Source organism: Sparus aurata, chromosome 22 (assembly GCF_900880675.1).
Source record: "Sparus aurata chromosome 22, fSpaAur1.1, whole genome shotgun sequence".
NCBI classification, from domain to species: Eukaryota; Metazoa; Chordata; class Actinopteri; order Spariformes; family Sparidae; genus Sparus; species Sparus aurata.
This window is the reverse complement of record NC_044208.1, coordinates 25,850,999-25,878,553: the sequence shown is the minus strand read 5'-3', so window position 1 is coordinate 25,878,553 and position 27,555 is coordinate 25,850,999. Positions and strand designations below refer to the sequence as shown.

General features: G+C 46.1%; 1 protein-coding gene across 5 annotated transcripts in view; it reads right to left on the bottom strand.

The window, feature by feature from the left end:
• The window catches only part of klhl29 (kelch like family member 29), a 224,824-nt gene that overhangs the window by 91,172 nt on the left and 106,097 nt on the right, over positions 1-27,555 (bottom strand). For 4 of the 5 annotated variants that reach the window (XM_030405482.1, XM_030405480.1, XM_030405484.1 and 1 more), the window contains 2 exons: positions 18,489-18,636; positions 15,099-15,650 (listed from right to left, as the gene is read on the bottom strand). In XM_030405482.1, coding sequence (XP_030261342.1) covers positions 15,099-15,650; positions 18,489-18,636 — 700 coding nt within the window. Of the gene's footprint in view, positions 1-15,098; positions 15,651-18,488; positions 18,637-25,068; positions 25,345-27,555 lie in introns of those variants that run through there. The other variant, XM_030405485.1, reaches the window with a different exon arrangement.

Sequence of the window (27,555 nt, the reverse complement as noted above, 5' to 3'; positions counted from 1 at the left end):
AAATTACATCGTGTGCGTGTTAAGGATTTATCTTCATGTGCCTTTGTAATATCGCTGATGTCAAAACATTTACAATTGCTCCCATTCTGGAAGGAAAAGTCCATTTGAAAACCACATTAAATAACAGAAAGCTGAAGCAAAACTTTCAATCAGGTCGCGTTAAATCAATTCCCCAATTTCTAATTTCCGAGATAACCGTGTTACTTTTTCTCCACTTCACGCTGCTGAACGACACAAATAAAAAGCGTAAACCGCCGCACATCCACTGCAATCAAAGCAGACTTGAGTTTAACCTACAACAGATGCATCACAGGGAACGACTCCACCTCGAGAATAACTGGGACGTGACTTCTGTTCCAAAATATTTCAAAAGGAGGAGTGTGGAGTTTGCTCCAGCTGAAAGCATTTTAAACAAAAAATAAAGAAAGAAAAAAAACAAATCAGGATGCATGAATTCGTTTCCAAAGAAAACGCTCAGAGAGAGTCGGAAGGCGTTCAAAAAGTCCTCATTACAGCACGGACAGAAATGTGGGGGTTTTTTTTTACTAAAAAAAGAAGTCTTAATTACGGCGTGCAGGAGTAATAATACTGGTTGTCACCTGATCAGGTAACATGACAGGAAATCCAAGTAGTAAAAAAAAATAATGAACTTCAAGAGAAAAAGGAGTAACTGCATGGACTTCAATGCTAGAATATCCAATGACACATCATCAAAGACACGTGAAGGTTTATATTCCTGGAAACCCATTTTTTTTTCTGTGTGTGTGTGTGTGGTCCCTTTATAGCTCTCTGACATGTCTTTGCCAGTGCAGCACTCCTCACTTGGCTGGTTTTAAACCTGCTTTTGGACCTGCAGGAATGTGAAAGTCAATATGGTGCCAAACTACTAATGTGACAATCCCATCCAACTGTATTAAACGTGCCATGCTCGGATTTTGTTTTTTCATTTTCTCTCCTCCATCGAACATCACTGAAACACAACTCCCGCTCGAGCACTCGAGAGAAATGGAAACGCCGTTTTCATGTTCAACTCTTTTACAAGTGGAACATAGCTCAGCGCTAACTTAACGCTCGCCACCTGTTTTGTCTGTGAGGTTGACCGACATCTTTACGAGAGTGGATCACGGGACACATAATATTATTCCCCGATTCTCCGCATACAGTATCGGGCTGAGCTGAGACGACAGCTTCACATAAAGAAGTTGCACGCCAGCCTCACTTTAGAGCTCTGATTCGTCACATGTGCCCCGCCGAGACTTCACATTAAGAAGATCTAAATCATCTGGATACATATTGTGCATTTCTGTACAGACTTTAAATATTGCGATATTTCATTAAAGCCAATATCTTCCAGTCCTTATTTAGAAACCAATTTCTGAGATCAAAACATAAAGTTTCCGCGCTCTGTGTCATAAATGTCACAGCTCAGTAACCTGGCCATCACTTACAAAACCCCTCATTTCCCTGACATATTTACCCGCCTGCTTATGTGATTCATGCCGTCTGAACTAAGCGCTCTGACGTTTTTCCGACAGCACTTTGAAGGCTGCTTGATGTTAATTTGTTAGGTTGATGTGGTCAGGAACATAATCACTATTCAGTCTGTCAGTCCGGCTTTGTCAGCCTCTGCACGTGCAGAATAAAAAAGGTAAAATGATTTTTTTTTCCAACAAAATATTTGTTCACACAATAAAGAGAGCGGGTCAGAGAGATGTGCTAATGAGATACGCGGAGTGCTGAATTAACTAAAAATTATAAATGAATTAGTTAAATGAACTGAGTGGCCTTCCTGTTCTTTTTCTGCAACTGGAAGCAGTCGGAGGTGTGCAGTGGGGGTGAAGGCTCTGATTGGCCGATTGGCAGCCAATTGCCATCGCTGGTGTAATGACAGCCAATCACAGCAGACAACCACAGCATGTACCACCAAGATGAGCCACATATGCCAAAATATAGAGATGTGCTCATTTCATTGTTTCTATGGCCAGCAGATGTATTTACAGCCAAGCTGTTCCATAGCAACAGCCTCTGATTGGATGATTTATTTTCACTCTTTTACTCTGAGCATTGCGCAGATTGCTGGTTGAAAATGAAGCAATATAGCCAGAAAAATGATAAGAAAACACATCCAAAGCTGATAATGGATTTAGATAAATGGTTTGATAACCACCACACTTGATTAATCATCTATTCATTATTCACAATTACTCTTATGCCTTTATATTGAGATTCCAGCGTCTTACTGTGCCGTTTATATCTCTGTGCATTAACTCCTTTTTTCATAAAGTTGTTCTGAGGAACTTTATGAAAAGAAAATCCAAGTAATAAGAGCTGTTTTGGGGGGTTCAGAGATAAAATGCTTTAGGAAAACAGGCCTGCATGCTTAAAAGAAGCCCACTTTTTGTTACTCAGGCCAAGCTTAAGCCTCGAGTTTGTGGATTGGCTTATTTGTCATCGTGCCAAAAAGGCAAGATGCCAATATGGATTATAGTTGTTTTTTTTTCCCCTTCTCCTTTTTTTTTTAACAGAATGCCACATGAAATTATAAAAGTGTACTGGGCCCCATCACAGATAAGCAAACACCCTGCTTAAGCATTAAGGAGGACGTCATTGTCTGGCTCAGCTCGGGGTTGAGCGATTCACCCGCCACCCCACAACAGATGACAATGTCATTGTGCGGGAACACACGAGCGCTGATGCAAAGAGACACACGTGCAGCCATGCATATGCAGTAACCGAAACACACATGCAAATGTGTCCTCACACACACACACACACACACAAACACGTACAACTTTAGTGAAAGACAATGTCGTGAGAGAATAATCCTTGTAACAATGTCGTGTTCGTGAGGAGTCACTGGCTGGGTGTAGATAACATACTGTATGCTTAGAGGGGATTTGATTAGAAGTGAGTGGGTGTGCAACACTCCTCCATCTTCCTTTTTAATTAAATTGCTAAGTCACTATTTCATATAAATTACTGCAAGGGCCAGAGTTCCGTCTCAGCCACATCCGAAACCCCGGTGGGAAAAACGGGGGCTAATTGAGTGAAATGACTCATCTGGATGCAGGTCCTGTTCATCGGTATGAATGCAACCTTTCAGAGAACATCTGCGCTAACTATGTTTCAGTTGTACTTCACCTTGAGAGGGGGTTGACTGAGCATCCAAGTTCTTTCAGAGCATCCGGCTGTGAGACTGTGTCACACTTAGTCACATGCGGAACCCGAGGCCTCACTCGGCACAAACAAACGCAGGTTTCTCTTAGTCCGTTTTCTTTTTTTTTTTTTTCCCGGCTCACCTCTGTGCCAGGCACTCACCGAGAATGAGAACTGACCTTAAAAACCACAACATCACAAATATCAGACTTGTCTCCGGGCCGTCCGTCAGGTAGTCAGCACACTCTGGCATTTCGTCATCTGAAGCGAGAGTTTCTGACGGGAACTTTTATAACTTTGGGCAGAAAACTCTTACAGCAAACAGTGTTGTCTTTAAAAATTGAAAAACGAAAGCTATAATCTTGTTTAAGCTGTCTGCTGGCATTCTTATACAATCCAGTCATAACGACAAAGCAAGGGCGCGTCCATTACACGATGCACAATTGTTGTAAGGAGCTGGGGAAGTCATTAGAGAGCCATTACCAACATGCCACAGTGTTATGAGGTGTGCTGGAGGGCAGCGGAGCATTTTACCACCATTACAGCAGTAATCCAGGTGTTGGGAAGCCAAGACGATTGAAACTCGGCTCCAAAAGTCCCAAAATGTAGCTATTCGATATTTCAATTTTGGGCATACCAGTCTGCACCTCATAATTCCAATTATGAATATTCGTCTTCATTCACAGCACATGCAGGAGTGGCTCTGTAGCTCAAGGTCTCTTACATCCAACACATCCACAAAAGTACTGTCGTATATAAAAGTAGGGTACTTGACTTTAAAATGTGTTATATTCAAAGCTTTTCAACTCAGAAGTGCGAGGTGGCTTAAAGTGCTGCAGGGTGATTTTGCGAGTGGGACCAAAAAAACAAAACAAGAAGAGGAAATGAAACCAGATCTGCAGTGCGTATTTTCAATTAGCGAGCATAAATACAGCAAAAATTCAAAGTTTGAATGTTGAATATGAATATTGAATTATGTGGATGCCCTTTTAAGAGTGGCTTTAAGGTTGGTTTTACCTTTCTCAGCGCAAATAAACCCCAAATAAAACAAAGTGCAAACTCCTCTTCAGCGCTAATTAAAAGTTTAAAGTTACGTTCCACTCCGCCGCCTCCGATTGCAGCCTGGAACCAGCAGCATCAGCTGTGCCAAGCCCTCCGCTAACCCTTCAACATTTAGGAGCCGGGCACGTACTGCTGGCCCGAGCACGGATGCCAGCGAATGTGTGAGAGAATGTAGATACGACTCCCCCTCTCCCCCCTCGAGCTCGTCTCACACCTCGACCGCGTTTATGAGTTTTGGTTTGCGTGCGTTCCATACAGGCTTTGCACACGGGTTACATTTCTTGCATCCGAGTTTGACCCCGAAAAACAGCAGGACGGCAACACGCGCCGAAAGCACGCGCTCGGAAAAACAACAACAAGAAAGAAAAAAAAACAATCCCATGTCGCCGGCGCAGCTAGAGATAAATGTCACTTCTCCCCCTGAAGACAATGTGTGTTTACTGGGTAAACTTTGTGAAAGTCAGAGCAGCTCGAGCAGAAAGGTTAGTGGTGGGGTTAGGTTGTATGTGGGAGTCTTCTCAGCAGACTGCACACCTGAGATGAGCTCCCGGAGCCTACAGTGGAGTCAGGCGAGTAATCTTTGCATTTCATCAGATTTCTTTTCTCTCTCTCTCACACACATTCGTCCGCCTCCTCCTCTCCTCCTTTCCATCTGCTTCTCTCTCTCTCTCTGTCTCTCCAGGGATAGAAAACAATCTATTAGAAAACTGGACTGGCCCGCAAATTCTGATTGTGTCCAGCATGCTCCAATGCGTATGTGTATCGCCTGCGTGTCCTTGTAAAGTTGAAATGCGAGTTTAACTCTCCGATACAATAGTTTTTATCCTCACTCCAGCAAGCTGCATTACAAAAGAAAACAATCTCTGTGTCTGAGGGAGAAGAGCGGGGCACAATGACTCCTGCAGCACAATTATGATAATAATCAACAGTATAATTCAGAGCTGCAGCCTCTAGCAACAGAACGCATTCTGTAAACCTAATAGAGCATATTGCTGTTTTCCGCATCTCACCGTCTTCTATCTTACTGCTAAGGAAGACTTTAAGTCCATCAAGCTTACGTAGTGCACCGCTAGCCCACAAAGATCTCGTGATTGCAATTCAGGCCATTATCATTTGTCTTAGTCACAAAAGAATTATATATTTTCACATGCTAAGCCTGTTGCTCTGCTCTAAGAGTGTGGAATAATGAGTTGAAGACGGGGGCCATTCTGGCTAATGTCTGGTCCTGTCATTAATATGTATTAGATGCCCTGCATGCATTTAAAAGTTTTCCTGGGTAAGGAAAAAGTTTGACTATCCATTCCGATAAAGCGTGCGCGCACCGTGAACATCAACGAGCTTATGCCGCACAACTTCTTCTGGATTTTTTTTTTTTCTTCTGGAGACGTTGCGGCGCATCTGCTGCTGTTTTGGATAGCGGGCTCCCCTCCCCGTCGCAATTACGCCTCCTCATTAGCGAGAAACATCCGCTATTGACTGGCTTCCTGGTAACATCTGCTGTGTTTACACTCGGCCTCATTGATAATGCATTACCGCCTTTTTTCATGGGCCGATGTGCGGGATAACACGTCGACATTTGACTTGTGGCAATTAATCCTGTCATATCAGATAGTCTCTGACACGAGGTGCTTGAGATTCAGACCCATTGGAAGTGTAACCCTCCGTTCAGTTTGACACCGCTTTACACACGAATCAATTTGCTCCCACATAACTGAGGGCAGCGCACGTTTTCCTGTGGGCAAATGGCACTGTTCCAGCGCCGGACCTCTCCCGAATACTCAATGCACGACACTACAGCTCCGAGCAAACGCAGCCTCACACCTCATAGCGAATCCAGGCAACGCATTCGCTCTCAGCGTGTGTGCTATAATCTGGTTTTTGGACCAAGAAACACATGAGGAGATTAAAACGGGGCTCTAAATTTGCCTTAGAAGTACTCAAAAGCAGTGGTGGAACGTTACTAAGTGCATTTGCTCAAGTAATGTACGGATATGAATCGTCGAGCATACAAAACAGTCACTTCCACAGTTTTTCTATGACTTAGCCTCGCAGTGCTTCCACATGAACAAAGTCCCTAATTTACTGATATCTCAACTGCAGAAGCTAACACGTTAACCAGTTCACCCTTACTTTTAGCTAGCCGAACTACATCAAACATTTTTATGCCCTAGCCTACCTTAGCTTTCTATTTAAACCATGTTTCTATTGTTGTAATTAAACAGGCTCTGTCAACAGCCCTGACTTTTAGCTAACTACCATGTATCTATTATTTTTGCTACATAGGCTAATTCATCCATCTAGCCCTTAATTTAAGCGAACTATTTCAACCATTTAGCCGTTAGCCTATGTTAGCTAAGCATTTCAGGCATTCTTATCCGATTGTCGATAAAATAAATGAAATTAAGGGCGCAGAAAACTGAAATACTCAATTACCTCCACATTGAAGTGCAGTATTTCAGCGAGTCTAATTACATACATCTATCACTGGAAGGCTGCTGCCGAAACGCAAGTAAAAAACATTTGTAACACGCTTGGAAAAAGAGCTAGCAGAGAGACGGACCATTTCTGATGCATTCAAACTACACGGTATTCACATTTGCTCATCATTTTGTTGCGTAGGCCTAGACAAGCCGAGACGTTTTGATGGAGAAAGGAATCTATTGAAAAGATTACAGCAAACAGGACCTGACCTAAGGTTGCAACCCCTAGACTGTAATGAAAAACTGAGTAGACTAAAGACCTGATGTTGACTAAACCGAGCAAACTCGATTCCTCCCGTGTTTATCCAACTATGAAAATGTAATCAAAAGGAGCTGGGAAGGCAGAGAATAAAAGTTGTCTTGTTTGTTCATCACAGCTCTGACAGACGGGACCTTGACCATCTGTGCATGATAACCTCAAACAGTAGCGGATGATTTAAATGAAGAGCTGTACAGATTTCCCATTAAAAATCAAGCGCTTGCTATTCATAATCAGCTAGCCGAGGCACTGGACAGAAAGTGCAGACTTTAAGCGCAGGTAATAAGGCCAAAGGGAAGGACTGATTGGGCGTTTTTGATTAAAACAGTCATCTGAAACTTGCTTCCAGCTGTCACAGGCAAATGAGCAATCTGGGATGACTGGGTTGATTTTTTTTTTTTTCTCTTTAATCTCCATCTCTTCTTAAACTTTCCACTGCCACTTTTCTAACCAAGGCCTTACCATGCTAAAAAAAAAAAAACAGGCTATTAGAGAAACGGGCTAACAACTCCGGCTTCAATGGAGTAGAAAAACCAGGCAGGTGGAGAGAAAAAGTTAAGAGAGGCACAGCTTAAACACAGGTGGCAGGTACGCTGAGGCAGGAAGATGTAGAGGATGGGAGAGGAGAGAGGAAGGGGAAGAAAGCAGAGGCTGTAAGTGGGGTATGGGAAGCAGGTGGATGTTAGGGTGGGGGTGGGCTGGAGGGGATGCTGAGAGACAACAGCATGGGAGGGATGACGCCGGGAGTGGGAGTGGAGCCGAGTGAAAGAAACAGACAGACAATTGCAGTGGGGAGGACAGGTGGGGAGGAAGAGAGGAGGAGAGTATAGGTTGGGGAAAGGATGGAGGAGGGGAGGGAGGCGTGGACGCGGTGCCCCCTCTAGCGTGGCCGGGAGCCGGGCGGCTGCTCCTTTCGGCGGCGCCGCGCCTGTGATTATGCATGTAGGAGCCGGGGCTGTCAGGCTCCGGGTCCTGCGACTGTGCCGCCACTGAGCTTTATCTTGAAATCCCGGTGATTAATGAAGCCGCCGCCGCGTTCTGCATGGAGGAGGTGGACGAGGAATGATCAATCTTAATGAGCTATCCGCCGTCCCTATATTAACTGTGGGGGGATATAATGTATGGGGCTCCTGGCGGGGCTCCTCTCCTTTAAAATACGATAACGAGGAAGAGAAAGAACGAGGGCGAGCAGCTTTCCTTCCTCCGCTTATGACACACCGCCGCTGCTCACCTCACGTTTCCAACCACCACCACCACCACCACCGCCGCCGCCTCCCCCTTTCCCTTTTGCTCTCTCCTGAGAGCTGGAGTGTACTACAAAACATCTCAATGGACGTCATCCTTAGCAAAGTTAAAGATAAAAATGTCAGGAAGAGTAACAAATGAGCTGTTTGAGTCAATATCGTTCATACGGCATGTAGGGCCCCCGTACGGACTCGCGCGCTCGGCCAAGGTTACGCAGAAGCATATCAACCGTGGCACTGCACACACTCATTTAACACAAGTACCTGCACACACTCAGTCCACAGTGATTGGAATAAATTTCAACCTCATTAATAATTTGCAACATTCCCGGCTCTCGTGAATCCCGTTTCCACCAGAGCTACCTCAAATTAAGGAATGCTGTGGTGGAGAGAGGGAGAGAGGGAGAGAAAGAAACACACTTTATAAATCCATGCATTTCATATTCCAAGTTAAGCCTGTTTTGGAATCATAATAACCCCCAGTTCTGCTTTAGCTAATCCTGATGTGGATAGCTTTAAGATAATCGCCCGGCACAACACCGCGCTGACTTTAATTAATTTACCACTGCTCATTCCGGCAGACGCTGATCCGAGTCAGCATATTGGAAATTGAAATTTTTTTTTAAAAAAGAAAAAGGGGAAAAAGTCTTACAACTCTTACAATCAGATCCAGTATCGTATTTGTCACGTTGAAAGGGCCGTACTTTTGGTGTAATTTGCAGCGAGGATGTAGTGGAGATCTTCTGCACTCTATCAAGCACAAGAGAGACGGAGGGGGAGAGAGAGGGAGGCGGCGAGGGGGAGGGTTTAATGAATGTGCTTGCTGTGATTAATGGTCTCAGCGCGGCTATCACAAACTGGCTGTGTTTTTAATAACTGGTTTGAACGGCCTGTCGTGCGAGCAGTATATTCTTGTGGTCGAATCAAAGTGAATATTTATGCATCAATAATCGGGCTGGAGACACCGTGTGCTTTACGTCTGTTTAATAACTGTGGCTACTTCAGCCCGTCATCCACATAAATATCTCCGAGGTGACGGATGAGTCCAGAGATGAAACATCGTTCTCAAATCCAGTGACATCATCGCAAACGAGCCAATAAAAAGGGCAGGTTGATTTTCCAAAATAAAGCTTCGAGAAAGAGGCAGTCATCCCCCCTGAACAAACAGCCCCCCGCCCCTGTAAACAGTCGATATCTCGCTGACCTGCTGACGTACAATTTCCCTCGCTTAGTGCTAATATCGTGGCAGTAATGTGCAAAAGAACCAACAGGCGAGTGGACAGTAATATCGCAGTGCCAATATGCTTGGTCCAAAGGTAAACAACAATGAATACATAATTAAAATCTCATTGAGGTCAAGGTTTGACTGAGGCAGATAAGGCAGATGAAACGGTCACAGCGCAGGAAAGGTGAGGGCGGCTGGTGGATGTGAGGCGGCGCCGCACTCCCCCCTCGGTAGCAAAAGTACAACACTGATCTTAACTCAGCACGGCATCTTAATTGCATTCACTCGCAGCTCCAGAGCTGCTCGGTCCCCAGATGATGGCTGATGTGAGCTGACTGGAAGATGAACTTCCTGGGCAGAGGGGAAGCTGGGTGCTGCTAGATATCGTGCGTCTACTCCCTCCTCTCTCGTAACGGTGTGTGTTTTTCGTGCTTGTTGGACGTTTGTGCGCCTGCGTGAGTCTCTATTGACGTGCGAGGGAGAGAAAGAGGAGAGCGGGGCCGGTGAAGGCCGACGAGGCGGAAAGGAAGCGCTAAAATGATGTTTGACATGAGAGGAGAGGCGAGGAGCCGCGGCACATGCTCAGTACGGCAGCAGGTGGCCCGACGGATCAGCCAGTCACCCCAAACCTCAATCTCAACCCTCGACTGCGCCTCATCTTCTCGTTATTTTTAGACCATTAAAGGTGCACTATTTAGTTTACGGGAAAACATTTCATTGTGGGGAGAAAGATCTTCATTGTACGTTTTTTTTGGTGCTTAAACAAACTGAATATTTGAGCTCTCTTTGCCTTCATGACAGAAAAAAATGTCTTAGTTTGTACTATTCTCTCGTGAATATTGTAAATATTACAATTCTGAGTTTGAATTTCTTCTCCAAGACTGCATGGTGCCCCCTTTAACTACAAAAACAGCATTGTCTTGAGTGTCGCAGCGCCACTCGACCGCAACGTGGGCGATGAAGTCGCGCGAGTCCTCAGTTCTCAGTTCATCCTTAGCTGGGAAAACAATATCACAAACCTATTTGGAGTGGCAACAGTGGTAACCTTTAAAAACAGGCTTGGATATGTGGAAATAATAACTTCATTTTGATATTAATGTGTTTTTCAGTCGTGAGCTGCCTTTAAATGGTGCTCGATCCACTCTGCAAGCTGGCGAATGTGTCCCTGCTGAGCTCGGCACTAGCTTCCCCTGGCTGATATTCATCAAGACAGCCATCGATTTTAATGACTTGGTCAATAGACACACACCGACTCCGCTCTCAGCATCACCCTCTCTCTCATGTTCAGCCTCTCTGTGCATCTATCTCCTCTCTGCTCGCCTCCGCCTGTGTCCTGCTCCTTTGTTATTTTTTTTTTTTCCCATTACTATTCTTTTGTAACAGCAAAGTCAGTCATCCTGTATTCCCACTTTTTTAGAAAATGTGCTGACAGCTAGGATTGCCACTGCTCATGCTACGGAGGTAGATGGATTATTTAAAGGGGACCTATTATGCTTTTTAATTGTTTTTCTTTCCTTCAGTGTTTCACCTATGTTCATACACATGTAAAAGATCTTAAAGTTGAAAAAAAAAGTCTGCATCGACAGAAGCTTCTTTCTCCCACAGAAAACAACATGCCTGAAATGCGTCGACAATTGTCCCGCCTTTAAATCTGTGACTTTGTGACATCACGCTATGTCGCAGAGTCACACATTTGCATGATTAATGTCTCCCAGGACAACTGCTTTGTTGTTGTGAACGGTGCTAGCTCAGGCATGTTTGAGCTGACCAATGAGAGGAGACAGGGGTATCCGGGGAGGGAGGAGCTAAAACAGAGCGTTTCAGACGGAGGGGGAATAAAGTGTGGCAGTAAACTGAAGGGTTTTTTGAGCACTAAAACATGTAAACCTATTCTAGTAGTAACCCAAACTAAAAACATGAGCCTGAACATTAGCATAACATGTCTCCTTGAAGCATTCCAAAGTTTTTATCTGCAGTTTAGAGAAACAAATAGAAGTCATTAAAAAAATGGAGCGAGGAGTGGGTGGAGTGACGGAAATTAACAACCTGCTAGAAGGTGTGTGAGTGATTCTGTACTCTTTGACAGGCAGGTATTATGAAATGCCCTGCTGTGGATGGAGAAACCAGGCAGGCAGATCACAGCCTGGTGGCTGGCGTATCTCAGTAGGTGATGAGGTTAAAGCTGCCTTCAAGCTGCTCTGTGTGGATCCTAACACACACACGCAGCCACACAAACATATGGCATTTACACAGACATATACAAACACACTTACTATACATACTGTAAACGGAAATACAGACAAAGAGCAGACAGATACACAGACATACGCAGACACACATACACCCACGGAGAGAGGAGCACACAGTTGTTGATGTGCCCACTGATGCAGAGCGAAGACAAATTGCTCCCTTTGAAGGCAAAGCCAAATCAAACACGGAGTGTGATTTCTGTCACTGTGGTGTTTGGCTTTAAGGCTGCGAGGCTGACATCTGACAAAACATCCATGCAGTCACACCCAAGAAGTTGTGCACGCGTGCAACCGCACACGCGTTCTGGATGTACACAAACACACACACAGGCACACACACACACACACACACACACACACACACACAGACACAGAGGCCTGTTGTGCGTCTGGATTAAGGAGGAAGAGCCCTGTCAGCTCCTCCAAGATCCAGGCCTTTGCCATCAAAAAGCCACAAAACCTCCTCTGCACATCAGCGCTTACTAGCATTGTGTCTAGAGGCTAAAGCCTGTTTTTAATGCAGCAACACAATCACTTAAGTACTGGCTTTAGTATTTAAATTGTTTGTCCAGTAATGACATCGGAAAAACCCCCTCGGACGTGAGATGCATGGCCAGCTTTTGAGTGCTGCAAGTAAACACCACGGCACAGCCTTATAATTTAATGATTTTAAAAGGTGCAAAAATGCGGTTGCCTTTCTCTCCTATGTAGAGGGAGAGAAAGACAACTACGGTTTTTTTTTTTTCACGCCTAAACAAACTCTCTCTGCACACTGACCTTAAAGGACAACACAATTTCATACTGCTGCATTCTGTTTATATTCTGCCACCTTTCTAGCTTCAAACAGCGTTCTGAGGACCTTATTTTCCTCCGAGGACAGCGTGTTTATTCAGTTGTATAAATATTTCTGAGTTTGTATTGTTACCTCATTAATTTTGTAAATATCAGAATATCGAGTTTGAATTTCTTCTCCAAAACTACATTACTACATTAATGCCTTAAATTTGCTTCTGGGCTGTCGGGATGATAATTCATCAGTTATTTGAGTAAAGTCTTCTGTATGTCGGTCCGTCATGTATTCCCTCTGTTGGCTTTCACCCCAGAAGCACTGACTTGGCTCATTCTGTATGAGCGTGTCCAGTTTGTGAGCTTCTCTAGGTGTAAATAAGGGTTTTATTGCACCAGTATATACTTCTTGAGGCGTACAGCCTGTTTGTGTGTGTTTGTGAGGAGCGAAATAACAAGAAATACTGAATCTGTCCATCTGTATGTGTGTGTGTGTGTGTGTGTGTGTGTGTGTGCTTGACTTTGTTTGCCATCTAGTTTTTTTTGTTTGGTGTGTGTAACCCACAATCTCTGCAGCACTGGGATCAGATTTGCCAACCGTCTTATCCTCAGCTCAGCCATTAGAGGGCTGCAGCCACGCTGAACTCTAACCCCCGGCTGCTTTAATTTCTCTTCACAAACTCCTTTTTTTAGTTTGTTTTTGTTGTCTGAGCAGAAAAAGAAAAGCCGCGCGTCTGAGATAATTGTGACGGAATCGAGCCAGAACGGCCAGGTCGAGCGAGCTGACCCTTCCATATTTGCGGCTCCGGACAGGAGGCGCCCCTTGGCACATTTATATGCAGTGTTAATTGATTTGAAAAAGAATGCGCGAGAGCTGTCGGGGGGGCTCGGGATCTGTGACCTCTCGGAAAACGGGCGAGACGGCAGAGGGAAGGGAGGGATAAGGAAGAAGAGCGATAATCAGAAAGACAGGAAAAACGAGGACAGAGCGACGGCGCCGGGCAGGGGCCGGCGGGCAGGGCGCACCGGGTGGCGTTGTTGTGATTACAGCGGCAAAGTTAAGTGTTCCTGTCAGCGGAGAGGTCCGCTGCGCCACTCGGGAGGGCCGCTGAAGAGGCGTCATGGCCGCTAATTTACTGGTGCTCAACTTTTTTCGCTGTCCTTGTGACATCACCCTGTGACACGCCTGCTGATGTCTATTCAACGCCTGGCGAGGATGAATAAAAACAGCTGAAAAGGTGGAGTGGATGTGATATTCAAGTGCCTCTACTCGCTGTTTTGACCTTCATTGGAGCTTATACAAGATTTCCGCCGAGTGTGACGTCTAGAAATTGACGGTGGGACGTTTTTACCTTCGGCCGCTCACAAACTGTAACATCACAGCCTGAGATATTAAGTTTTTCATTACATGAATCTCAGCAACAGTGTTTCTTAGAGCGCTTTCCTTGGCTGTAAAATGGATCTGTACATATACTGTAATTCCAATTAAACTTTAGCTTCTTTGGCCAGTTAAAAGAAGGTCAATAAATTTTGACATGTGCAAAGTTAATGGTTCGCGACAGTCTATTCAACACGGAGAAGCTCTCATTCTACAGCGGCCGGACTAAGCCTGTGAGCCCGTCTAATTATCCATTTCCAATTCTACCTGCAGTCTCATTCCAATGTATCGCAGACGGGGCCCCCCAGAATAATTGCTTTTTTTTCGCAATCTACAAGTTCATTTGCACACATTTTATTGATCAAAACGAGTCAGGAAAAAGAAAACAATCTAAACCTAAATTAAAAGCTTCATTAAATGTGAAAATTGGTCGGGGAATTGCGAACATCTGTTTCCAGCGCCCTGCGTCATAAACTTCCAAGGTTAAACCAAACACCAATTTATGGCTTGCAGACTCGGGCACGAGCCGGGGGCCTGTGAAGCACCTTCACAAACACAGCGCAAGTCAACAAGGCTTCAAACGATTTCCGCGAGAGATGTGAGGGCAGGGACTGAAAGCTCCCTTCCTGCCTCGCGTTTAGCTGGCCTTGTGAGCGCTGCAATCTGAAGGCGGAGGAGAGTTGAAGCTGACACACTTTCAACCAATTTTCGGGAGCACAACAGTAGATGTGCTGCTGTTTTATTGTAGTTCCAGATCAGTACAACGCGTTTCCGAAGAATCCGCTGTAGGCAGTACTACAGGGCTTCAGATATCGCCGTCTGACTGCTGCTTTAGGTTGCACGTCCCTTCTCTGCGACCTTGGAGCAGCTTTGAAGTGCACTGGCTCGGGTTGCAAGTTGTATTTTAACAGCCCCTTGCTTGAGTGTTTGCAGCCTTGTTTATGACTGGTGGCATCTGAAACTGCTCGGGTACACAGACAGAGGGCAGAGAGGCCTGTGCGTTTCATTCCAGCACAGCCCCACATAAGGGGAGGTCACAAGGAATAGAGAGCTGAGAGTACGTTGATTTAATACCTAACGCCTCCCTGGCTTGCACTCACGTCTGGGCTGAAGTTGCCGGCTGAACAGATCTGCTTTGATTTAGCCTTTCAAAGTTAGTGGTGGCAGGGTCCAAAGCTAGAAGGGAGCGATTCTAAGAAAAAAATAAATAAACCTCCGCCTTTGCAGAGCGTGTCAGCCGAGGCTGTCTTTGTGCTTACCTTTCGGGTGTCCCGGGTCACTGAACTCGTACTTCCCCATCCCGACTGTCCGCAGCATTTGCAGCCCGTTAGGACCGTCCTGATTGTCTGCGGCTGTGGGCTGGGCCTGCGCTGCCACCGCCGCCGCCGCCGCCGCTGCAGCCGCCGCCTGTCCGTTTGTCAGAGGCAGGGCGGGGGTGTGGATGAGGCCCGGGTGAGAGGTTAAGTGGCCGTTGCCCATCACGCTGTGAGGGTTTGGATGAACCACCTGGTTGCCTTGCGCAGTGAGGGCGGAGGGTGCGACCGTGGGCTGAGCGGAGGCGTACGGAGACGGGCTGGGCATGCTCAGCACCATGGAGGGCGGCTGCTGGGTGGACTGCGGCGTCAGCTGGAAGTGGGCGGTCATGAGAGGGTGTTGCGGGGGTACCGGTGTCTGGATGGATGGGGTTACCCCTATGATGGGAGACTGCGCGGTCACGCTGTGGCTGAAAGAGGGCGGCTGGGGGAGGCCGTAGGAGTGGGGAAGGAGGCTGGGCTGGCTCACCGCTGCTACTGGTGCAGCCCAGGCCGGACCTACAGACAAAAGAAAGAGACAGACGAGCAAAAGGACGAAGCCTAATCAGTGTATGTTCAGCTTTTAATCGGCATTACAAAGAAGCTGAGGTATTTCTTTACTGTTGACTGATTTGTAGTGTTTTGGATAGCCGGAGGCAAAGCCCAAAACATGGGCAGAGCGCTGATTCTGAGTCTGGCATTAGATGATCAAATAGAGAAAGAAAAAAAACAGCACGAGAAGACGGCTTCCAGCTCGAGTCTGTTCCTCCCCACACCACAACTGTCAGCGTGCTGCTCTGCTTCAGTCCAAGTTTGTTTTCGACTCGAGACTAAATACCAAAGACGAAAATTGCAGGCAACATACAGATCTGCGCCCAAGATCAACACCATATTAAGATTAAGAGATTTATTCTGCTACAAGACGAACAAATGCCTTCCTGAACGTGAGGAGCATACACGCTTCGGTGCAACACCATTATCTGAGTGGGAGTCGGTGTTTGCCCAGACACTCTGAGCCAATCATTTCTCTTCCCCGAGGCGTTTGGATGCTGTGGCTGTGATGGGAAGACGCAGCCACACTCGGCCTGAGCGCTCCCTCCCTCATTTGTTCCTACTCCCTCATCTCTAGCTCCTCCCGCCACGGTCCGGGCTCCAAAAATAGCCGACCAGTCTGCCGAGGGGGGCCAAAGGCTGAATCACAGCATGCAAAAAAAAAAAGCTAAAGAAAGTAAAAAAAAAAAAAAAAAGAAGAAGCCCACATTATTCATGATATTAGCCCCGCTGATATAATAGTCTGGGAGGAGAGAGAGCGACGGAGAGGGAGGGCGTGATGAGCACAGGCAGCGGGGAAGAAAAGAAAGCGAGAGGAGAGGGTGAGATGTGAAGACTCCAGAGGAGAGGTCTGCCAGGTTCGTAATTCACATGTCATCGAGCTTAACACTGTAATTCATTTCCCTTCTTTTGCAGCTGATCTCGATAAAAGGATTCACATCAACTGGGTGCGTGCAGCAATTCAAACATTTCAAGGTTGTAACGGTGTAGAATGAACACATTGTATTCTCTCTTTTGTCCATACGTGGAAAAAACACATAACTCACAAGTCAAATAATTTCATTATCATGACCCAACAGTGACCTGCATTCGTATGCATCACCCCGAAAGGTAATCACAATGAAGCATCTGCATTTACATTAAATTGTATTCAATGGCTGCTTTCTTTTACCTCAGGATTATGAGTTTCAGAAGTGCCTCATTCGCTTCAATTATTTATTGCACAATTTGCTTAAAGCGCGGCATCAAAAAAAGAACTATTTCCGTCCAAAAGAAACTAAAGTTGAAAGGAAACTTCTCTTTTCAAAGACAAACTTTCTTGAACAGACACAACAGTGAAGTTTTTCTGTTGAAAGAAACCGTTGATTAATTCTGGCACAGTTGGCAGAGAACTTTCTGGCAACACGGCTCAGTGAAGTGTGGAGAGGAGCTGGCTTCGCTGCAAACGCCAGTCACAGTTTGGAATAGCGCACACGCGCGAATCAATATGCAACACTATGCTCGGATTGGAGTGTCATATGTGACAGCGTGCAAGGTCGGTGACATCTCACTCTCCTTGCGCTTCACTCCGAGCTGCAGTGTGGGTGCGGGAGCTGCTGCGGTGATTGGTGGGAGGGCGCGGGGATCACTGACACACAATAACAAGACCTCCAGAGCTTCATGGTCATTTGAGCCGGACCCTCAGTGCACAGCAGGAGGCTGTGACTGCACAGCAGGAGGGGGACACGACAGCGCGGGGCACAGACAGACCTCCATACCCTCCTATCACAGCTGCATCCCCAGCCCGAGAGCACCTCCAATGGTTTCTGCTGCAGAAACATTCCTCATGGGTAACTGATCAAACTGTTTAATAATTAATACACAAACCAATATATACGTAAGATATGCGAATTCTAATTAGGAGGCGGGTTGTACAGGCAGGGGCTGAACCGTGTTTTTGGAGCGCGCTGCTTTGCAAAACCAGAGAGGAGCAGCTGTCTACAATCTGAATTTGTTGAGCTGGAAGTTCCAGTGGAACGAGCTCTGTGCCAGTATTATTCTTAAATGAGACACATTTGTGATGAGCAGGAGGCAGAGGACAGCAGAGCAATGGAAGGAAATTAACTGCTCTAGGGCAGAGCCATTCTGGGTGAGTTCATTACAATAAGAGTAAAAAACTTCAACATTGGCTTAACTCGTTAACGTCGGCCCGGCGCCACCGCTCTGTTTTTAAAGGGGCACGAGCAGAATAAGGTCGACATCTAAATTAAACCTGGTGGAGATCACTTGGAGGACTTTCAGAGTTTCACTACATCGGTTCAAATTAGACCAAATCAGCTTCAGTTAGTGACACGATAACATTAACAAGGACAATAAAATGGGAGCAGAGTGAAGGGGGCGGGGCCTGTTGTGAGGGCGCAACACGGATGTCGACTTTACTCTTCGAACTCTGTGATACCCCGCTGACATTTCTATAATAATCTGCATAATTAAGATGGTTTATGTGCGGATGGTTTTTGCGGGTGTTAATTATGCATGACTGTGTATGCGTAGTATGCATGTTGTGGAGGCAAACATGTATTTTATGTAGGGCAAGGCACCCAAGATGTCTCATTAGCATCGGACGCCCGTGAAGCCGTCCAGGGCCGTCTGGGGTGTAGCGGCACATGATCGTGTGTGAAGACCGCGCACATGCATCTGTTGTGTGCCGATGATGTAAAGCTTACATCACCGCAACTCCCATCGAGTGGAACCGGTGGATGTGTCTGCCAAGCGGCGTCTTGCGTGTGTGTGTGTGGTGCTAACGATGCGTGTGTGATTCATTACCTGTGGGCTCGCTGTCTCGATGTTGCTTGGCGGGAGGCTCATCTGTATCCCAGGGTGTGAGCTGGTTGATGGGCGTCTGTCCCCACCTCACCCCCGGAGCCAGCAGCAGTCCTGGGGTCTGGCTGTCTCCGGGAGACAGACCGGAGACCTGCAGCAAGGCGATGAAAAACAACACGACTGATGAGATTTTTTGAGGGAAAACAGTAAAAACAACAAAGAAACATGTGAGGATTACAGTTTAAAGTGCACCGTGTAGTTTGGGAAATTGGAAATTTTAATAAGAAGAGAAATATTCATTGACTGATTTTTTTTTTTTTTACGCCTAAACAAACTAATAAACAAACTCTCCTTGTTTTCTTGACTGTATAAACTGAATAAAACAGTATAAAATTGTCCTTTAAGGCCCCCACACACCACCCAGACTCACACCAACAGCCAACTGCCTTTATCCGACCACTCCGTCTCCTCTCGTCTGACCCATTCGGCAAAAAAGTAGCACTGAAACCGCCTCGACGGCTGCCAATTACAAAGAAGCGTGTACGTTCTGTGCTTGCCTGAGATGCAATAAGTCTCCTTAACATCGGGTGGCGCTAGTCTCGTGCCAGTAATCCAAAACATGAAAAAACAGGAAATGACAGAACGGAGTGCATAGAAGAACAAAGCGCACACCGTAGAGTTCAGCGGCGCACACAGAATTCCGCCCCTCCCACACACCGCGCTGATTCGCTAACACACCGCCAATCAGAATGGTCATACAGCTAGCACACAACCGATCAGAGTATCCCATGGCTCAGACGGCCAACAGCCAACATTCTCAGACTTTGCAAGTTGAATTGGATCAGACACCGTGCACGCAGTTCCAAAAGCTTCCAACGCAGCTGAGCACACCGAACAGATTTGTTCCCGAACTCGTCCCGAGTCTCCCCAAACGCTTCAGGCGGCCAACGGTTGGCCCGGCGTGTTTCAGGCTTTAGGGTCAGTTTGTTTAAGTTGTTTATATATGGCGGACCCCGCCAGCTTTCTAGCTTGAAACAGTGCTCTGCTGACCTAATTTTCCTCCAAGAACAGCTTGTTTATTCAGTTATGAAAAAAAAAAAATATCTCTGAGTTTGCATTAATACCTCATTAATATTGTATACATTAAAATTTCTTCTTTTTCAGAAACTAGAGTGCTTCTTTAAACCACTCTGCACTCTGCGGTCTTCACATACATACGGCGCACTTCAAAAGTCAAATCTTATCAGAAACTTTGGTTTAAATGCAGTATTTAATTTCATAGCTTGAATGGAAACGGCAACAAATCCCAGACTGACTGACGGCCTGTATTTTTTATTTTTTTTCAAAGGTCTTGAAGTGAGCATGGCTTACAATTAGCAGCGAGTGAGCGCTGATTACAGCCTATACGTAACGGGAACGAGGGAAATAAAATGTTGCTCACGGCCTCAAGAGTCTCTGCAGAAAGAAACCAATATTTCTCTTTTTATATACTAATAACAATTAACTTTCTAGTGTGGGCTACATTCATTCAAATGCAGAACCCCCCCAGAGACTGTGTATATCTTAATTTTGCAATGAATTAAACATTGTGTTCAGTCAAGTGAAATGATGGAATTCTGAACACAAATACGACAAATAGAGTAAATAGAAATAACTCCTTTTCATGTGGATGAGAGAAATGAAAATGAAAAAAAAAAAAAGTAATTTCCCCCCCACCCAAAAAAAAAAAGAAAATGAAAAGCCAGGTGACGATGTGTGTACGACGCTAAATCCAAAGCAACTTCACCGAGCCAAACTAAGAATTCTCTAAGCCTTTCTTTGCACCCACAACTCTAATATTTCGCTCTGGTAGGGGAGTAAGAAATGTTATCAGGCAAGCCCAGGCTGATGAAAACACAGGGTCAATCACCACTGGACCCCTGCAGCAATATTCGCCGCTCCCTATCTGCAGTTTGGACGCTCGCTCTGACAACCAGGCAGGGAGAGGGCAGAGCCCAGCCTGATTCCCCTGCTCGCCCCAGCCAGCCTCCCGAGTTAATAGAAAAGACCTGGTCACCGGGCCCCTCCTGCGCCCTCCCTGACTGATCCCCTCCATCCCTCCCCTCCATCTCTCAATTCCATTATCCTCCCTGACCCGACGTCCACTTCATCAAGCACGCCATCATGCATTCTAACAGCTGTGTCGACAAACCCCCCCCGACAGGGCCGCGCCGCGACAACAACAACAACAAAATGCAATGCAAACAGTTTGGTTCACAGCGAATTAATGTGCGGTTTTTACATATCGTATCGATCCCGTTCACAATCGGACAACTCCACCCTCGCCCCGCTTAAAGATGGATTTAACACTTAAAGACATTACATGGTATTAACGCCGCACAAACATCTGCTGGGTAATAACTAGCTTCAACAGTAGCAGAGCGGTTCAATGAGTGTCACTTGCTTGATAAATCCATACTGAAAGTTATCTGACAGTTTGTAAGTGCTGGGGGCAAAAGGGAAAAAAAACAGCAAAGAGAAACATCTCGAGGCAGAGTAGAAAACAGAGTGATGGAGTGAGCGAATGAAGCTGGGCTGAGGAGGAGGGGAGGAGGGGGTAGAAACGGGCTGTCAGGTCTTTTTGTCCGGCTCAACCTGTCGGCTTCAGACAAGAGAAAACTGAAATGGTTTACTCAGAGAATGCCCTAAGCGTTCAATTTCATCGGAGAGCCCTGGAGACTCGGGGAGGGAGAATTCGGACCGTTTTCAAGGTGAGCAGTTGCTTTCTTTTGCCCACTATTTTTTTTAATGAGCATTTTTTTTCCTCCTCCGCTCTCTGTGTGCCTTTTTTTTTTTTTTTTTTACTGTATTTCTCTCCAGTCATGCTTTACCTTCCCTCTCTCTGCACAGGCAACTCCTCATTAACTCACTGCATTGACTCTCTTACTTTCCTTTAGCCCCACGCGCCTGCCTCGTAATATTCTCTCATTAATACTCCCACCCATTTACCCCCCCCCAAAAAATAAAAAAACAGACGAGAAAACAGGAAAAATCTCTTCTGCTGAAAGGCAATCCATCTGTCACAGTTTTAGAGCACCAGGAAAGAAAAAAAAAAAAAAAAAGGTTTCTTAGTCAGCGCCATCACATTGACAGCATATCAGCTAGGCTCAGGAACAATCCTGACTTGAAAATGATCAAGGTTAGATAGGAAACACACACGAACAGGCTCGCACACACTGGGGACACACACACACACACACACACACACACAGCAGGTGAACCCACACGCACGCGCCCACACCCACATGCCAGGAGATATCAGACGGGATGTTTATTAAGACGGCAGACTTGCTGCAGGTAGGCAGGAAGGTACCGCGAGTTCTGGGACAGCGCCTGCCATTTTCTCTCAATTTTATTTGCTCTCTCCATTTCCAGTCCCCTCCTCCCTGGCCGCCCATTATCACCGGGCAGCAGATGGTTTCCTCTGACTCGACAAAAACCATGCCGGAGAGGAGGAGGGGAGCCAGATAAATAAAAAAAAATGTTCTCTTTTTTTTTTTTTTTTTGAGTCGTGCCAAGCCATTCTGTGTTTGTTGTCAAGCTGACTGGGGAAAGGTTATTTTGTACCGTGGAGCAAACATCCGTGCATATGGACCACATACTGTACGTGTGGAGTGTGGCACTCACAGACAGACACGTGCGAAAAGGTGCCGACACGCCTGAGAGGCGCACGCTTACCTACAAGTACGCACGTGAATCTGCATATAGAACTGCTACGTAACTGCGCCTCTTTACCGGTAGAATCAAAACATTTTACATCCGCAATCAATGCACGAAAGCAAAACCTGTATTTGCAGAATGTTCATAATCCATTAATCTGTCAAACGCTGTGATTAAAAGATCCTATTTGTAGGATTTAGGGGGATCAATTGGCACAATGAAATACCAAATTCCTAATTATGATTTAAGGAGTGTACAAACACCTGAAACTAACCTTAGAATGAATCGTTTATATCTACAAAAGGAGCTGGTTCTCTTTCACAGAGTCCGCCATGTTTCTACAGTAGCCCAGAAGGGACAAACCAAACACTGGCTGCAGAGAGGAGTTTTTGCACAGTCACCACAAGTTCCCCTTACATGCTTGGAAGGGTGGACAAAGACAGACCTGAGGAATAAACATGCCTTCTGCTCTGATCCAGAGCTGTTTATAATGGCAGGAGAGAGGAGAGAGAGCCAGAGTCTCTGGTGAGTGCTGAGTTCAGTGAGAGTTGACCTGAAATTAAACACAAAGTCACACACACATCCTGTCCTGATTGTTTGGAGCGGATAAACACTGCACAAATGACCAAAGCGGCCAGCTGAAACCCATTACTATGTTGAGTAAAAGTGGATTTCTCTGGGTTTGAACATTGCTCGAATCACAGTTTTATATCACAAAGGTCGAGTTGTTTTTCAGATAAGTCAGTGCAGAATTTCCACACATTATATCTTCAAATCAAACGTTAAATAAAAGTATATTTCCATCCGAGTTGCCCTGCAAAACCTTTTCTCGCAATTTGAAGCACCGATCCATCCAACGCTCCTCTTCCACATTCGCACCTGCAGATATATACGTGAGCACACACTCACACACACACACACATGCAGGCACAGCAAAGCTAGAGGGATATCTTCCCCCCTTCTCAAAACCTCTGAATGCTGCAGACATGTCAGAATCAGTGCATTGAAGAAAGGGAGATAGGATCAAGACGCATCAGGCCTAAATATACACTTGTCTTCCTTCGTCTGGCCAGCGGAGACAGCGGTCCGATTCAGGCTCGCGCATCAGCTATTTTCCTCGGACATGGCGAACACTGACATCTGTCATTACGTGCGCTCTTCTATCTCGCGGTGGTGGGCAGCATTCATGTGACTACCAGAGCTTCCTGCCACAGGCCACAATCTGCTGTGGGCACATACAGGAGGAGGAGTGGGGGCCTCGTAGTGATCCGGGCTTTTGATTGCTTTGAGTCCTCCACAACATCCACATCCAAATAAACAGAAAGCGTTTGCTCAAGGCTTTGTGTTTGCCTTTGCATTTTGTTCGAGCCAGCCCTCGTCTGTGTGAGGTATTGCACCAGTTCAATCCTATGATAACACGAGGCAGGAACACCAGGCTTCCACAGGAAAGCTCCAGCTCTTTGTACCTATTGTGCCGGAGGTATGGGCCGGTATATACCTACGCCCGAGCATATAGTTCTCCCATCAGGTTAAGGCATGGCTGTAGTTTTCCCCGGAGAAATTACGTTATTGCTCGACTCGGGGCAAAATAGCGAGAAGGAGCGAGGGGGAGGGAGCGATGGGTATGTCTATAACACCCAGGTCCCATTGGGGTAAACAACATTACAGCACACACTGATCAAATCAACTAACTGCTATGAGATTTAATAACAGGTCTGGGCAGGGGGGGGAAAAAAAAAAAGAGGTGTACTGCGGTGGGAGCAAAGCTGGTTTTGAAGAAAATAAAGAGAGGACGGGTTCAGGGAGGGCTCGGGCCTTAAATGGACAAACACAAACACACATGCACGCACACACACACACACACACACACACACACACAAACAGCCGATCAGCAACAACACCAAGCTAATCTCGTGAAATGTCATTAGCACAACTGCCAGCCACAATGAGATAGCAGTGTGCAGGGTTGCAGGCCAGCGCTACACCGGTTGATTATGTTCTACCTTTTAAGGCTCAGTGTTCCTCTGGTGGCAAAAGCTCTTTGCGAACAAGAGGAAAATAACAGACCGCAGGCGAGGAGGAGGTTCACTGTTGTGTGATATCACTCAGCTGGCATGGTAATCAGGCCTGTTAATGTGCAGTTGTTATCCTGATTGGTTTATTAGATAATCTAGACGCTCCTGGATTTTTTTTTGTTTTGTTTTTTTCTTCCGGTGGTCCAGTACCGAGCTGCCGTTATTGGTTTCATTTAAATGCATCCTAGGAAATACACCTCCGCAATCAGCCGGCCATCTCCGGAGGGGGGGAAGACGCATGTACACACATTTATTTCTAATCAAAATTTCAATAACAGCAGTCGCCGCTGTGCCCTCGCTATATCGTGTGCGAGCCGTTAAGAAAGAAAAAAAAAAAAAGAATGTCACATTGTAATTCCACACCACGAGCGAATCATAAGAAACAGTATGTGCGGGCAAGGAAATGAAATTCAACTCCGACAGAATGGCTTTTTCTCCCCTTTGGCCAGGCATGGACAGATACAGCGAATTTGGCTGAAATGTGGAGGGTGATGGAAATAATGGCTTTCCTCAGAGAAAAGAAGCAGAGAGAATGGCAGCGAAGGAAGGAGTGAAAGATTGAGAGGCAGAGTAAGACAAACCCATCCATCACGTAGCCTTGTATCATTGCCTTTGACAGATCGTTTTCAGTTTTTCTAAAATGGAGAGGAGGGGAAAAAAAAAGAAAAAAAAGAAAAGAAAACCCTCCTTTTCCCTCCTTGCTCCCCGGTCCATCCAAGCGAGTGTGGTCCGAGAACTGACCGCAAGCGCCGAGGAGTGCACAAAAGCGCCCAACTCGTTCTCTTTTTTTCGAAACGTTATTCACTTACTGTATAGAGGTATCTCTTTTCCATGACAACGCGCTGACACCTAAATGTGCAGTGGATTTGTTCCGTCATAATGGCGCTGAATGCTGGAGCCGAACCGTGGGGCGGCTGTGTCCAATCTATTAGACTGGAACATAGCAGAGCATCTCACGAGTAAACAAAAGAAGACCACTGCGCCATTTTTGGCAGCCATCTTAAAATGGAGTGGCGCTCCAACATGCCGAACAGCGTGGTGCCATAGACGGGAGACGGAGGTGCGTATTCAGTATGATGGCTTGCATACTGAAGAGACAGAGAGGAAGGCGAGGTAATGTTTATTTTTTTTTTTTAACTCCAAATCCAGTCCATTGCAAACGTGAGCCGATCGCAGCGATTAGACATATCCAGTACATCAGGGAAGGGTTTTAAAACGTTGCGTTTCGCGAGCATTGAAAAGCAAATCTTGCGTGGCGTTTAAAGACCTCACCGCGGAACTGCAGGAGCTCGTAACTTCAACGACACTTTTTTTTTTCTTTCTTTTAAGCAGATACAAATCTGCAGCACAGCTTTCATCGCATCTCTCTCTGCTGGATTTGAAAAAAAAATAAAAGATGAAAAACAGAAATCACTTCCAAAAACACGACTGCAAATTTGTTTTGGAGCGATCTCCGCGTTACATAATCGGTGTGTAACCTTGTGTTTTCTCGCTATTACTGTCCATAATGAGAACGAACAATGACTCAAAATAAACAAGATATTAAGCGGAGGGAAAATTGGCTGCTAAGTGTTTTCTAACTGCCAAAACATTTCTGCAGTTAGGAGTGAAAATCTAAACCATTATTTCATTAAAACAATGTTCGGGGGGTTATTCAGTATATTTCATGCGGAAATTGCTTGTCACCGTTTATAAAGAGCTGCCTCTTTCTTTTAGAAATAAAACGCATAAAACATGTCATATCTGCGCTCGCCATCTGCATCGAGGCGATGTCGCTCTGCGCGAGAGAAATGGCAGCCATTACTGTTGGGAGACTGTTCATGATTGGCAGCTTGTGCACAATTGAAACTCAGAACAAAAGCTGATCCTTCCGGGCGCCAACGCTTAACACTGACCCCCGGCAGCACGACACGCACAAAACATAATGAAAACACACAAACGCGGGCGCCTGGTGGGTATATATGCTATTGATGCACCACAGCATGGGCTACGGATACAGACTCTATAATTTCGAGCCCCGGGCCAAACGACTGAAGGGGAACGGACTTCACTTCCACTGAAACTCCGGCTAAGACGCTCCGACAGCTCGGCAAGCTCCTGGCTCGACGCACACGTTCCAGAAAAAGGGGGAAGCGTGATCGCAGGGGCGAGGCCGACAAGCTTCAGTGGAAAAGCAGGGCTGTAAACCCCGCCTAATATCCCATGAGTGCTCAGAGGTTGCAGCGCTTGCCTTCAAAACTCTACCTCAGCCCCTCCTTTTTTCCCTGTGTTTTCTCCTCTCCTGGAGATAGTGTGTTTGGCTCGGGTGCAACGGCGCCGCGAACACGGTTTATCTGTGGTTTCCAAGAGAGGCTGACCGGTGCTCGGACATGTGAGCTGTGGAGACTTCCTTATGTCACGGTAACACCTCCCACAGGAGCGTGTCAGGGGCCATGTTGCCCTCGGTTGGCACTGGCAGGGACAGTGAGAGACATAGGTCTCCAGCAGGCCATGACCCTGCCTGATATGTGGTGAGTGTTTGGGGAACAAAATATCCACCGCCTGTCATAGCAGCAGCCCCGGAGGCCCAGAGACGACTGTGTAGCTCACGTCTGTGGGTTGAAATTGGGGGAAAAAATGGCAAAATGTGTGGCCTTGTCTGAGTGTGTGTGTGTGTGTGTGTGTGAGTGTGTGTGGCTGTAATAAATGAGCGTTAACTGGGCAAACAGCCATTTAGCGCTAAAGAATAAATTGAATTTATATTGATATTGCAATATGAAGGGAAACAATATCCACTTTGCCAAGAGTGCAGTGTGGGGAGTTTTTAAATGTATTTTCCGATGCATTCAATCTGCGGGCCGAATACTGGGGGGTTCTGGCACATGGGCTGAACGAAAACCGGATGACCGTGTGCCCGGCTAGAAATAAGGGATAAAATGCAGCGGATTTCATATTGCTCAGGTTCACACTCGGTTCCAAGCTGGCATAAGGTCTGAACAAAAGAATTTAATTACCGCTGTGCTCATACAAGCTTCCCTTCAACTCTGGAATGCAGCACTGACAGTAGCATGTTTTGTTAATAATGCTGTCCTTACTGGATCGTTCACTCAGTCAGCATTATAACCTGTGCCGCAAAACTGAATGTCCGTACGTTACTGGGTTTGTTACTGTGGCGGCTAAATAATCTCAAATTAACCTTTCACTCGTTTCTCTCCGTACCACCAAGGACGGGTTAAGCTTCTGCATTTTGACGCATTCATGAAAATATTAAACGGGCGAGGGAGCTTTACATCTCAGTTTATCCAGCGCTGCTTCAC